The sequence below is a fragment of the Cervus canadensis genome, chromosome 11, assembly GCF_019320065.1.
Source record: "Cervus canadensis isolate Bull #8, Minnesota chromosome 11, ASM1932006v1, whole genome shotgun sequence".
NCBI classification, from domain to species: Eukaryota; Metazoa; Chordata; class Mammalia; order Artiodactyla; family Cervidae; genus Cervus; species Cervus canadensis.
In genome coordinates this window covers 20959135-20972711 of record NC_057396.1, presented here as the reverse complement: position 1 = coordinate 20972711, position 13577 = coordinate 20959135, and the positions used below count along the sequence as shown (strand labels likewise).

General features: G+C 45.8%; 1 protein-coding gene across 9 annotated transcripts in view; it reads right to left on the bottom strand.

Annotated features, from left to right (window-relative positions):
• NCAM1 (neural cell adhesion molecule 1) overlaps positions 1–13577 on the bottom strand; it is a 346079-nt gene that overhangs the window by 45107 nt on the left and 287395 nt on the right. For 5 of the 9 annotated variants that reach the window (XM_043481161.1, XM_043481165.1, XM_043481164.1 and 2 more), the window contains exons 8-12: positions 12674–12816; positions 1844–1994; positions 1350–1534; positions 706–802; positions 244–414 (exon numbers count right to left, since the gene is read on the bottom strand). In XM_043481161.1, coding sequence (XP_043337096.1) covers positions 244–414; positions 706–802; positions 1350–1534; positions 1844–1994; positions 12674–12816 — 747 coding nt within the window. Of the gene's footprint in view, positions 1–243; positions 415–705; positions 803–1349; positions 1535–1843; positions 1995–6307; positions 6338–12673; positions 12817–13577 lie in introns of all 9 variants that reach the window. The other 4 variants (XM_043481158.1, XM_043481156.1, XM_043481163.1 and 1 more) reach the window with 1 other exon arrangement.

Sequence of the window (13577 nt, the reverse complement as noted above, 5' to 3'; positions counted from 1 at the left end):
ACCAGGTTCTGAAGTGCCGGGGCGGCAGAAGGCCAACAGCCCCGCATGAGATGTGACCACACCCTAACGCTGGGGGCCAGTGACGGCGACGCAGCACTGGGACAACGGGATGGCAGGCGGTGGCATCTGGCATTCCCCAGCAGCGGGGTGTCACGTCAGAGCCAGGATCCAGTGAACTCAAGGGGTGTGTGTGTGTGTGCCCAGAGACATCATTCTCAAGTAAACCCCGACTCTGGAACTTACCTTCCTTGGCATCATACCACTTGGAGTGCCACACCTCCTCTCCCATCGCTCTCCACTCTGCTTTGTATTTGAGGATGGGCACCCCGCCTGTGGCCTCTGGCTCATCAAACTGCACCTGTGCTGTGCTAGAGTATGGCTCCACCTGGTCGATGGACGGTGAGGATGGGGTGTCTGTGAGGAGGACACAGATGGAGACCCAGGTCAGCTGGATTTGGCCCAGGACGTAACTTCCAATCACGAAACATGACTCTCATTTAACTCTCGTGACTCTCCTGGTCTACCCCACCATGTAATTCTCTCCCAACATACCCCATGTCCAGCTCTTTAAGCCCCCTTAGCTCTCAGCCTCCTTACCCTTTGGTTGCTGACCCTTACTCCCCTTCTCCCCACTTTCTGTCATCACAGAAGGTCATGAAATGGACCAGCTTGGGTGAGGGTGGTGTAGCGGGAAGGGGCGCTCACCTGCTTGGACAAGGATGAATTCCAAAGACTCCTGTCCAATGCGATTCACTGCAGTACAGTTATAGTTTCCAAAATCATTTTCAGAGTCTGGGGTCACCTTTAGAGAGAAGGAGCTCTTGGGTTACAAGTGTCCCACGGAATGGCCACAACCTCAGATCCTTATTTACTGAACTAAGAATAGAATCAGGAAAGCTCCAGCTCATAGAGTTGGTAGATGCAAACTATCACATACAGAATGGATAAACGACAGGGTCCTACAATATAGTACAGGGAACGACATCCAATTTCCTGGGATAAACTACAATGGGAAAGACGATAATAAAGAAGAATGCATCTCTGTGTATAACTGAGTCATGATGCTGACCAGCAGAGATGGGCGCAACATTGCAAATCAACTATATTTCAATAAAAAAGAAAAAAAAAAGAAAAGGGGCTCATGAGGAAGGAACACTCTGCTCCCCTTCAGGCCCTGATCTGGCTCCTCGAGAGCAAGGGGCAGGCTGAGGCTGGCTTTCTTCCCTGACCAATGGCTCCACTGCTTAGGATGAGTCAGAGAAGCGAGGGAGGGGATGTTAGCTGCATCCCGCAGCCTGTGCACTCAGACCCCGCCTCCTGCACCCCGCCCCGCCCCCACACCGCCTCACCTCCAGGTAGCTGGCGGATGGGGTGTTGTAGATCTTGATGTTGCTGTAGTTGGAGCTGGGCAGCAGCTGACCGTCGCGGAACCACGAGATAGTGGCACTGGGGTAGGCAAACACCTCGCAGGTGATGTTCACCTGGTTCCCCTCCCACGTGTACACAGCCACAGGGCCCTGCAGCTTGGGGGCATCTGCAAAGAAGGACAGCGGCCCTCAGGAAGCCAGCCGTGATCGCGGAGTCCCCCACACTCTGGCTCCCGGCCCTGGGATGGCGGGCGAGCCTTGAAGCCAATCTGACGCTGGGGGAAGGAGGGGATTGGGGCTTTTCCCACGAGCTGCGTGGGGAGACACGCAGACCTGTAAGTCTGAGGATGGTGGGGGGGGGGTCCCTTGGAGACACAGCTTTGGGATGACCTAGGGCCTACCGCCGCGGGACAGGTCTGTCACCCCAACCCTGTGCAAAACCCCCCTGCCCAGCGTCCTCCCGCCGTTCTCCTCACATTGCACTTCGAGGTACATGGACTGGGAGTCCTGGCCGATGGTGTTGCTGGCAGTGCAGACGTACTCCCCGGCGTCGGTGTACTGGATGCTCTTCAGGGTCAGGGACGACACGCGGGCGTGGCTGCGTACCACCATGTGCCCGTCCAGGGTCTGCCGGGAGGGGAGGGGCAGCGTCAGGGGCTGAGGTGGGCGGGGCTGAGACCAGGCATCACTGCCCATGACCAGCCTCACAGCTCTCCCCTCTCTGTGGCAACGTCTAGGTCTTGCTTTAGGTACCAACTTGTGGAAGCAAGGCTCCAGAGAGCACCATGGGTACTTGGGTGCATCCCAAACAGAAAAATGGGTCTCAGTTTATCCAAGCGGCCTAGCCTGTGTGCCAAGACTGGCTTGGGAAGGGCAACCGAGGCCCCCAGACAGCTTGGCTTGGCATATCTGAAATGGAAGCCAAAGTCTGGCCAGCAGGCATTGCAGCTGCAACAGCCTCACCTCATGAGGTTCTGGAAAACCTGCACTCCCATCCTTTCCTTCCCGCCTATCTGCTGGTTCCCTGGTGCGTGCACACTTAATGGGAAATCTGAATGTGCCAAATGAAAGAAATGATACAAGAAAGTCATCTTTCTGCAGATGCCTCATTTTCTTGAATGCTTAAAACTAGAACAATTTCATTCCAAAAAAGTCTAACAATCCGGAGCTCAGGAGCTGTCACACTGGAAGTGAGGGGAACTGTGTCCCCTTTCCTGGATGGTGGTACAGAGATTCCCAGGCATATGTAGGATCCTAGACACCACAACCACCATGTTTTAGCCCGTGACACTAGAACTGTCTTCCTGAGTCTTTGGAATTACAAGAACTGGTCAAACAGGCAATCAGCATATGAGCCCGGGGCAATGGGTACTGGAATATTTCCTAGGGGTTTCCCCTTTACACTCTTAAGTAAAATGGTTGCTGGCCTAGGAAGAGTCTGGGCATGTGGTCTGAGTTCAGATCCTCAAGAAAGGCGGTCATCTGAAGAAGGAGTCTAGCTTCTCATGGGCTGGGCCACACTTTTATGTCCACTGCGTGGTATTCCACAGACAGGGGCATGTGAGTGCTCTGCTTATAGCATCTGTCATCCCATGAGGTCGCGCTTTTAAAGAACTAGAGAATACCTGCCTTCAGGTTCCTTTGAGCTGCCGGTTTGGAAGCCCGAAATCCAGTACTGAAATATCATAAAGCAGGCCAGTTTGGGGAGTTCAAAAGCAAGACACCATTGGCCTTAACTGTAGCCTCAGATCTACCACAAGAAGTCCCTCTGTCATCCCTGGTATTCAGCCGATCAGTAGTGTCCAATTCTTTGTAACCCTATGGACTGTAGCCCACCAGGCTCCTCTATCCCTGAAGATTCTCCAGGCAAGAACACTGGAGTGGGTTGCCATGCCCTCCTCCAGGGGATCTTCCCAACCCAGGGATAGAACCCAGGTCTCTTGCACTGTAGGCGGATTCTTTACTATCTGAGCCGCCGGGGAAGCTCAGCACCCCTGGTAGAGCTAGTCTATTCCAGTCATGTAAGCCCCATCGCATTTCATACCCAGAAGCTAGAACACAACTGCCAGCAAGGAGACAGCAGAGCTGAGCAACACCATCCCCACCTGCTGCAGCGAGGGCCACCCCTCTCCGACAGGCATGCCCAGATGCCTCAGTTCTCCACCCCCAGGTGGCATGTGATCAGCCCCAGGTAGGCTGATTGGTTGAGAAGGTGCACCCCAGAGGATATGCACACGAATGTGAGCTGACCTGGGCTGGGGTAGAGGGCCTGCCTAGAAAATCAGAGACATCTGGTCTGTTAGAGATACTGGCTCCTGAAAACCCTTTTCAAGTGGGCTGACAGGGTCCATGGCAGTGGTGGTTTTCACGTGCCAAACAAAATCTTGACCCATCACCTAAACTTGTGGCATCCGGAGTGTGAGGTCATCCCTGCAGAATCTATGAGGGCTGACCTGACCTGCTCATCATTCCTATTTCCCCAAAAGATAGAAGAGTGAGAACACAGGTTCAGCCAACAGTAACGCCAGCCAGAAGCTGAACTCTATAATTTTTTGTCACATATCCAGGACTTGTCCTTGGGCCACCACCACAAATAAGGAAAACTGACTGGAATCTTTCCAAAGTCAAGAGGACATTTCCATAAGAAGGAAGTAGCAGCAGAAGATGCAAAGAAAGTCATGTAGCTAAGAGAAGGACATCAACAAGCAAGCACAAAGGGGGACATTAGCAGTTTTTACTCAGAATAATCTAGAAAATGGTCAGAGAGAAATGACTGCATTGACAGTCCTATTTTTTCCCCCCTTTTATCAGGTCTGTCTAAATTTCTCTCTGGAAAATTTTATCACTGAATGATGTCAACAGAGCAGCAGGCGGCCTTCCACAGGGAACTATAGTTTTGCGGTGGCTCAAGACAGGATTGATGACAGGATTACTTGCCAGATGCCCAGTTCTTCCCTCCGAGGGGGCGCAGACAGACTCCAGGGTGATTGGACTATTTCCCTCTGAAATGATTTACTCTGGCACCAGGCCAGAGTCAGACAGCGCCCCCTCCAAGCCATCCAGACCAGACGTCATGCAGGCTGATGGTCCAGATTCAAGAAGGAACTAGATAAACTGGGCATGAATGAAAAGATCATTATGGCAAGAAGACCCTGTTTTGCAAAAAAAATCCTTAAGGGCAATTGTAATTGCTCTTCTCATCAAAACATTTTTGTCTCTCTTCTTGCCGGGAGAAGTCCTAAGGCTTTCCAGAGCTTACAGAGTGAAATTGGTCACAACCCAAGCCTTCTTTCGAGCTCATCTGGATTCGTGGTCTTCATTCCTGACTGAGACAAATAGAAAGGAATGGAGTTTCTAAGCCCCAGCGGGCAGAACTCACTTGAAAGTCAATTATATCCAGAGCGAGATAACTTAAGATAAGGACACTTTGGCAAAAGGGAGTGAGGTGTCTGCTTTCCTAGGAGTAAACCAATTACTTCCACTACTAATAGCAATCCTCTCAACATCTCCTTAATGCTCCCTGATAAATCTCAGCTCCTCCTCTAGCTGGGTCTAAATCTGAATGACAGGGGAAGATGTGCAAGGCCAAGTGGAATGAGAGGGGAAGTGGTTCAGGAGGGGCTGATAATGAACCCTTCTTTTCTCCTATTCCCAATCCTAATGAGCCTGTGACTTCTGGGCAATAAAGCACCCTGTCTGCGACAGCACCTCTGGGCTGCAGGAGGAAAGTGCTTCAGTGAGCCTGTGCACCTAGCTACAGTCCCTACGCTGAGGACGAAGGCATGATACAAAGGGGGCTTATAGTGAACTAGATTCAATGACAGCAGGCTGCAGAAACTACCATCGGTGCCTGGGGACAGGCAGTCAACTTTTAAATATTAAACGGCATTAAATATTTATAGCCATGACCTGAACACATGAGTTATGTGTTCTGAATAATTATCATTTCTGAGAGACTAGGGGGATGGGTTTACCCAATTAAAATATAGTCCACAGGATTGCCATATTCCACATTTATGGTATTATACAATATCTAAGTTCCATCTAGAGAAAAGGTTCCTTTATATTTTACAGATTAGATTTTTGAACTTCATCTAAAGCATACTGGTTTTGATTTCAATTCTGTCACTTAATCACACAAAGCAGGTCAAGAATGGTAGACATAATCCTAAGTAGGGTCTTGGGTGCATAGCAATTACAATCTGAAGATTAATATTTAACCTCAGTTTTCAAACTAAGTCCCACATTGCCCAAATGGAAGCAAGTAGTCAGAGTAATTTCAAAGGCTAAATATGCTACTGACTTAAACACACACACACACACACACACACACACAGAATCATCTGTGACACATCACTCTAATCTCATAAATTTAATGCTCTATAAAAGTAACATAGATGTGTTTAGCAATTTGGGAAAACCAATGAGAGATGTCATTTGCATTGCTTCGAGATGAAATGTGATGTGGTAATTTACCAAGACCAATCATGATAAAATAAGCGAGCAACAAGATGAGTTGAGCTGGAAAGGTAAGGGCTGAGTGGGTTTTTAGATCACTAAACTCTGTGACTTTATGATCCAAAGCCACATCAACCAGGTGAGAGTCAAAAAATTTCATCATTTCAAAATGCCTGGCCTGGGAATTGGGGCCATTTATTTCTCTGAGTATAATTACCTGGGTGTGATTTTATCAGCACCAGCAAGAGAATAAGATCCAGTCTTAGGAAATAACAAAGATTTGTTCATCCACTCCCAACACACCTTGCTTGCTCATCCTGCAATGGCACTATTGCTAAGTAACATCTACCACTATGGACCTATTCTTTAATCAAACTAAATTACTAGTTAGTTTTAGCATGTCTGGTTATTAAACTGCAATGGTGAGTTAAACTGTAGTGCTTGCAAAACTAAAGACTGACTAGTGGTCAGGTAAGCTATACCTCTTGCTTCTCTGGTCGAGTCCACGAAGCCTGGAGAGAACAAGATATAAAACACAACAAGAAAGCAGTAAAATTTTACAATATGTTGCTTTAGAGAATTGATGTATCCCACTGCATTCCGTGCACATGCAGTTTCTTTTCAATTCAGAGCTTTTTCCAAGGCCCACTTTCAATGGTGTGTTCACTGCCCAGTTTAACTTAGGATTTAGCTTATGCTCAGCTTTTCTGCCCCCCTTATGCACATTAAGGTGTACAATTCACAAGTAAAGCCTCTCTTAATCTTTGGAAGACATATATATGGCTACCAGCTGACATATTAGACTGCTCCTATTCCCAAATACCTTGAATATTCCTCATGCTAGTAGGTGACACTGCCAGCTCTAAATACACAATACAGAGATACTTGTAGAGTAGGCTTCCTCCTTTGGATTTGATTGGACACCTTATCATTCATATATTATTTTGTGCTCATGCATTTTGTAACTCTTTGCATGCATACTATCAAAAATCAAATTTTTATTTAAAAAAAAAAAAGGAATGAAGAAAGGAACAGAGTGGGTATATTTAGGAATGAGAAGAATGCCCTTAAGACTACGGGGCAGGATGCTTGGAGGATATCGAACTCTGAGTGCTGTGGTAGGTTCCAGTTGGTTCTTAAAGGCAGAGGGATGACATGCAGATTTAAGCATCTTCATCAAACATGGCATTCACAAAGGAGTGAGCCAACCCAGGAACACTGGGGGGTTGGGGTGTTTTCCTACCCACCTCAAGATTTTTTATTTATCCAGCACTGGGGAATCTACTCTGCTTGCAGCTTTTCTGATTTCATGATGGGAGTCAAAAACATCATACCTGATGTTGTTGACTGCCTGACTGTCCCTGAGGTTCAGATGGAAAAAGAACAGAAGAGACACCAGAGACACAGCAATGCAATCCCAGGAATGTGAATGAGTTAGCAAACATTTAGTAAGAGTCTACTAAATGCAAGGAGAGTCTACTAAATGCAAGGAGCTTTCATGAGAAATGAGGGATGTGGATGATGCCACGGGATGGTAGAGTGAAGCGGGGAGTGAGAACAGGAACACGCATGGACCAGAGCAACAGCAGGCAGACATGTCACACGTGGCTGCCGTATCCACACCGCTTAGAAGCTTGCGTGCCACGTGCCAGGGCTGCACGAATCAAGACTCCATCATATGAGTTGTTTGCTTTTCAGATCTGATTCGTCCTGCGTCTTTCTCAACTCACTGTGGTGGTTTTGTGGCTTTTAAAATAAGTGGATGCTAGTAACACAATGCTTCTAGTAGCCTGAATTTCCACCTGTGTGCCTGGTGGGATAATAAGATAAATCTTTTTTTTTTTTTTCTTCTTAGGATAGAATTTCAGATGAACAAAGACTAATTTTTTAATTTTAGTGTTTAAAATTTAAAACGTCTAGCAAAAGTAGATCCCCATGCATCGTTTACCTGGGACACACTTGTACTTAAAAAAAAAAATCTGGCAAGGCTAGTTGGGAAAAGCACAGGTAGTTCTGTAAGTGGCTAAAGCACACCTCCTGGAAGGGGACTTGGTAAGGACATCAGTCCAGGTCCTGACAAACAGCACCAATGACAGAGCAGATAGGATCATCTTGACCCTGATTATTTGGTGAAGGCATGTAGCCCACTTTAAAATAACCTGGTATGCAAATACACACTTACAAATTGGAATATGATTAGCTTTTCAAAAATTGTTAGTTCCAGGTGCTTTTAACATTGCATGTTTCATAATGTTACACACAAGTCTGTAGGAATATGTATACAAACTAAAGTGGAGTGATAGACACTTATCCTAGGCTTTCCCTGTTAGACTTCTGTCCACATCCTAGATAAAAGACTCTAACTGCTCAATGCAGGCACCTTATCCAGCGTTTAAGAGTAAGCACCTGATTTGTACTGAATGAGGAGTTCTTCCTGATGAAAAGACTTCAGTCTCCAAGGAATCCAGAGTTTCAAAAGGTTTCTCTTTTTTGTAGGATACTCTGTCAACTCAAGATACAAGGTTCATGAAATGCCCTTTACTTATTTCTGCCTCTTCTGATCTCAACACTTTGTGCCTCTCCTTCTCCTTAGACATTAAGATTTTACTAGCCTTTCTTTCTCCGTTTCTTCAAAGGCCTAGAGATTTTCAAATGAGCAGACAATGGACTGTTCTTTCAGGGAGAGAGGATGCAAATCACCATCTAGGGGTCTCATTCAGTAAATAAATAGTACCTGAACTTTAGTGCCACTTACTGCTAGTCTTTAAAATACCCGGCAATTTAAAAAATGAGTCTGAATAGGATGAGTAATAAAATGATGTGGATGCACAAACCTTCTTGGTGTCACAATGACCTCCATACACAGAGATCAAACTGACCCATCACAATGTTCAAAAATTTTGGCCAACATATTAGTGACCACTAAGAAATGGATTAACTTTCAGACAGATGATCTTCCCTAATGATCTTAGTGCCCCAACCTTAGCCTAGCTATTATCAGTTGTTGAGTGAAACCAACTCAACTAATTAAAGCCTAACAGATTGATTATAATCAATCTGAAATGAGTGATTGGACTAAAGCTAGACATTATCAAAGATATGATGTGACTTTTGGGCTCATTGTACTTTTTTTTTTGCCTTTTTTCCTCATCTTTTTTGAATGAAGAACATCAGTATTCCATTAGAAAGTCACCACAATTCCATGGTTGAAAGCTTTTGCTCTCCCTCCTCTTAAAAAGGATATATACTAGACTCAACTAAGCAGTGAAGCAAAAGAGAAAGCTGTACTTAATCAGTGTCTACTGTCACTAACTTTATTAAAGGAAGCATTGAGCCTCCCAAGAAAGTCATCAGGATCATTAGAGAGCACCATGGCATTATGCCCTCTACTTCTGAGCCATTGACCCCCGGTGGCATTCTAAGGGCTCAGTACTTGATTTTGTCCCAGTCAATATTTTTATCAAGGACTTGGACAAAGATATTTCAAATAAGTATTCATACAAGGTTGGAAGCAACAGCTAATACAGATGCTGGATAGCAGTTGTATGGGGAAGGCTGAAATACCTGCTCTTGGGTCTTGGACTTAGATCTGGGTCATCATTGACTGTTAGACTCCATTACTTTTAACACACATAAATGAAAGAGGGAGCCCCCACTGGCTGAAATACTGTGGACCCAAAGACCTCTAAGGACAGTTCTGATGAAAACCAGTCCTGACTGGTCAGCAAGATGGACTAAAATGGTCATTCTCAAGCCAAGGAGTGTTTCTGTGTGTGACGTTTTTGGTAATCAGAACGATTAGAGGTGGTTACTAACATTTAAAGGGAAAAGAGCAGTGGTGCTAAATATCTTACAATGCACAGGACAGTGTCAGTGAAGAAAGTCTTCCCAAACTGTCATCCTGACCCCCGTTGAAAAATACTGGGTTGCAACAAACAAAACAATTTTTAATAGAAATAAATATAAAATTCAGCATTATCGGTTAGGCAATCAATTGCATTAGGACAGGACAGGGGATATGTGGCTTAAATGCAGTTTATACCAAAACGAGCTGGGTCTTTTAGCTGACCACAAGCTCAATAGGAGACAATGGAATGAGGACGCTACGAAAGGGCTAACATGATGCTGACTGCATGATGTCCGTGTCCAGACCAAGCGAGCAATAAGCGAGGAGGACCACTGCACTGGGTGCTGCCAACTGAGAGGGGACGCTAGTGAAGGGAAGCTCTCTAGTACAGGACGACCGGAAAGGCGAAGGGTATGAAGGCCATAAGGTAAGAGCAGCAGGAAAATAACCGGAAGTGTCACAGGGTCAGAGGACCGACTAGAGAAACATCGGAGGGCTGGTTAGCAGTTCCCACGCAAGGGACCCAGTGGCAGGGCGGCAAGGCTGGGAAGCAGCAAGCCCTCTTGAGCATCAGGGCTACCTCTTGCCCTGCAGAGGACTGACGCTGTCACCCTTCAAGCAGGGGTTGAGGGACTTTCTGGCAGTGAGACGAGACAACCTCCAAAGGAGGCTTCCTTCCAACCTTCTGGGATTCTTGCAGGTCATGGGATCTACTTCTCAGGAGCCCTCCTGCCCTTCCTGGTAGACACAACTGTCTATTCTTAGCTCAGTGCATAATCTTGACTTGCAAAAGAAAATGGCTTGCCTCGGCTCCTACAGTTCTGTGACTCTGACAATCATCTTGATACCTAATTATTTATCATGCAACTTCAGACGCAGGAGACAATGAGGAGTGGCTGCCAGATAAAAGTAACATTTACTATTTGGAGATCAACTGGCTCACAAATAGGCCATCTCTGTTTTCTAAAGTTTTAGCCACTCCCAGTGTAAGATGACTGCCAGGCTGTTTTGATGTCAATATGTAATTAATAGAAATGGCAACTTTTCTCTACAGAGTTTCATTTAGGCAAATATGCTGATCGGGGGTTACATCACTGGCCAGTTTGGAAGACTCATTCATGTTTCAGTAATGTCACTTGAAGGCAGTCCATAGTAAAAGAAAGTACAACACAAGCTATGTAGCTGGGCTTAAATACTTTCTCAGACTGAGACTAATGATCTACACTGATAACTGAATTATGCAAAGCCTCCTTGGCTTGAGATGGTCTCTGCTGGACACGTTTGGTTTTAATATTTAGGAAGTATGAGGGTGTATTAGTGACTGGCTTTTTGTTCTCATTCTGTAAAAATGAATTCACAGGTACAAGCCAGAAGTATCTACCTATTAAAGGACTTGAGGTAGGCACAAATCACAATAACCTTTCTGGTCTAGCTTGGCTGCTGAGCTACTCCTAGAAAAGATATAGAATTTAAAACCATCATTAATCTGGTAGATGTTATTTCTGTCCTTCACTTTAGGTCAGAGACATACACTGGGTCATTCTGGACAAATCTACTCTCAAGCTTGATACAGAGAAATCCTCCAAGTGGCAGCCCTGTGGTTTGAGCCCTGAGATGTACATTCAATCCACGTAACACACATGATGGGAGTTAAAAATCTGAGCTGAGGGTTTAATTCCAATGTTGATAAAGAAAGTATCCAAGTAAACACCACATTACTTAATTCAGTTGGTTTTCACAATATCAAACAGCATATGCAAGTTTCAAAAATACTTAGCAGTTCCTCAGCTGAGTTTCGGTTAAGCTGAATTCAACTCTGGAGGTAAAACTTGCAAAAAATAATGGATTTTTTTTTGGAACAGCAATTTCTGTTCCTCTTGATTTAGCTTTGTCTTCTATTAGTAGTAGAGAAATCAGTTGCTCAAATGCAAATTCCAAATTTGGCTCTGAAATTTCACACTCTCCCTTTTTAGCTTTATTTGAGTCTACTCTCTCTAGGGATTTCCTTATGCAGACAGAAGAGTGATGATCTATCATTTTCTGACATTCTGGTCAATCAGCAATCCATTATAAATGTTCTTTAAGGCTATGGCCATTACTCCTGAATAGGTGACAAAGTTGTGGCTAACTAAAACGAAGCCCATTACTGCAGGATATATGAAAAGAGATTGAAGAAGTGCCATGAGACGGTTTAAGTTGCTTTAAAACCAAGCTTCTTCCTCCTCCTGCCTTTAGGCCCACTCAATAGCAAAAGGCTGCCCAGTATGGGGTTGCCTCAATTTTCATATATTGTCAATAATAAAGACAGATTTCCGGCGACCTATAAATCCATGTGCTTGGAATCTATATCTTACGAGTCCTTTAAATTTGCCAGGAACGTTGCTGCAGTGTTTCTCGGTTCTCAGAGACTATCTTGCATAACCTGGCGTAATCATCCTCATGTAGAAACTGCTAATTATTTTTGCCTTGAGAACAAAATGATACCCAAATGTGACTGAGAATACAGGCAGACACAAAGGCAACCAAGCTTTTGTGCATATAGTGCATGTGGAGCATGAATATACACATCAGAAGGAAAAGAATTAATAGGCTCATTCTGATCCCTATTAGTTCTGGGAGACATTTCCTTGGGCTCTCCTGTGGTGAAGCTAATAGCACCTAGGGCACCAGGATCTCAGCTTGCCCCTGTTCCTCCCCAGCTCCATAACTGTGCACTGGAGAATCCCTATCTCCATCCTCCTCGGGATGTCTAACTTACCCACACCCACTAACATGACACCTCCGCAGATCCATGCAAGGAACTGTGCCTCCTCCATCTCAAGGGGATGCCGAGTAGGCCACAGCCAGGGCAGGCGGGAGGAGGGGGCCCACAGAACCTGGTGGGGACCTCCAGTGACCGCATCCTATTTTCTGGTTCACTGAAGAGGGCTGGCCATGGAGCAGACTCAGCCCGGGTCGGGTCTGAGTTCCATGGTCCTGAAACTCTTGGGTGACATTATACCTTTTCTTCGCTGCTGATGTTTCGGGTGGATGTCCTCCAGGTGATTGAGGGAATGGGGTCTCCCGAGGCTTCACAGGTAAGAGTGACCTGTTCCTCTAGTTCCATGGCAGTCTGGTTCTCTACGTAGGTGATTTTGGGTTTTGCTGAAAACAGAGAACATTTCTGTGAGTTTACCTGATGTATTTTTAGCTTTCCAGGTTTGAATTATAAATGCACCTATCCAACGAGGTTATTAACTTATAAAGCCTAAAGCCCTGTTCTAGGTGTTGCACAAGATAACGAGCTGAACTCCCCGGGGAGCTGACAATGAAGCAGGTATGTGTCAACACCAAAGTGACAATAGTAACAACAGCGTCCTCTACGGTGACAGCAACGAGCACAATGGTGCAAAGGCCAGAGCAGAGGATCGGCCCGCCTCCAGCTGAGTCTTCAAAAGGAGACAGCCTTGGGGCTGGGTTGTGAGACTTTCAGGAGGTAGAACTTAGCGGGGACACAGTCATTCTGAGGGTGGAAAGCCATGTGAATGAAAGCAAGGAAGCAAGAACGTGTGAGGACAGAGTGGGGAAGAGAGCAGAGTGTCAGGGTCCATGGGCTTGTGCCTCAAAGCAGTGGGAGACAGCACTGGATCCAGGCAGACAGTGTCTTGATCATCTGGTGACAACGCTGGCTTGAATTTTATCCTGTGCCTGCTGGCCCCCTCACAGTGTTTGGTCAGAGGAATGAACGCTCATTTGCGTTAGAGGAAGGTTAATCCGGGAAAAATTAAAGATGGAGAAAGCCTGAAGGTGGAGAAACCAACCTGGAAGCCGTGGAATCCCTCCAGATATGATGCAATGTGATCCTGAACATTGTCTCTAGGGGAATAGAGAAGGGGCAGCTTCCAGAGAGATGCTGAAGGAAAGCT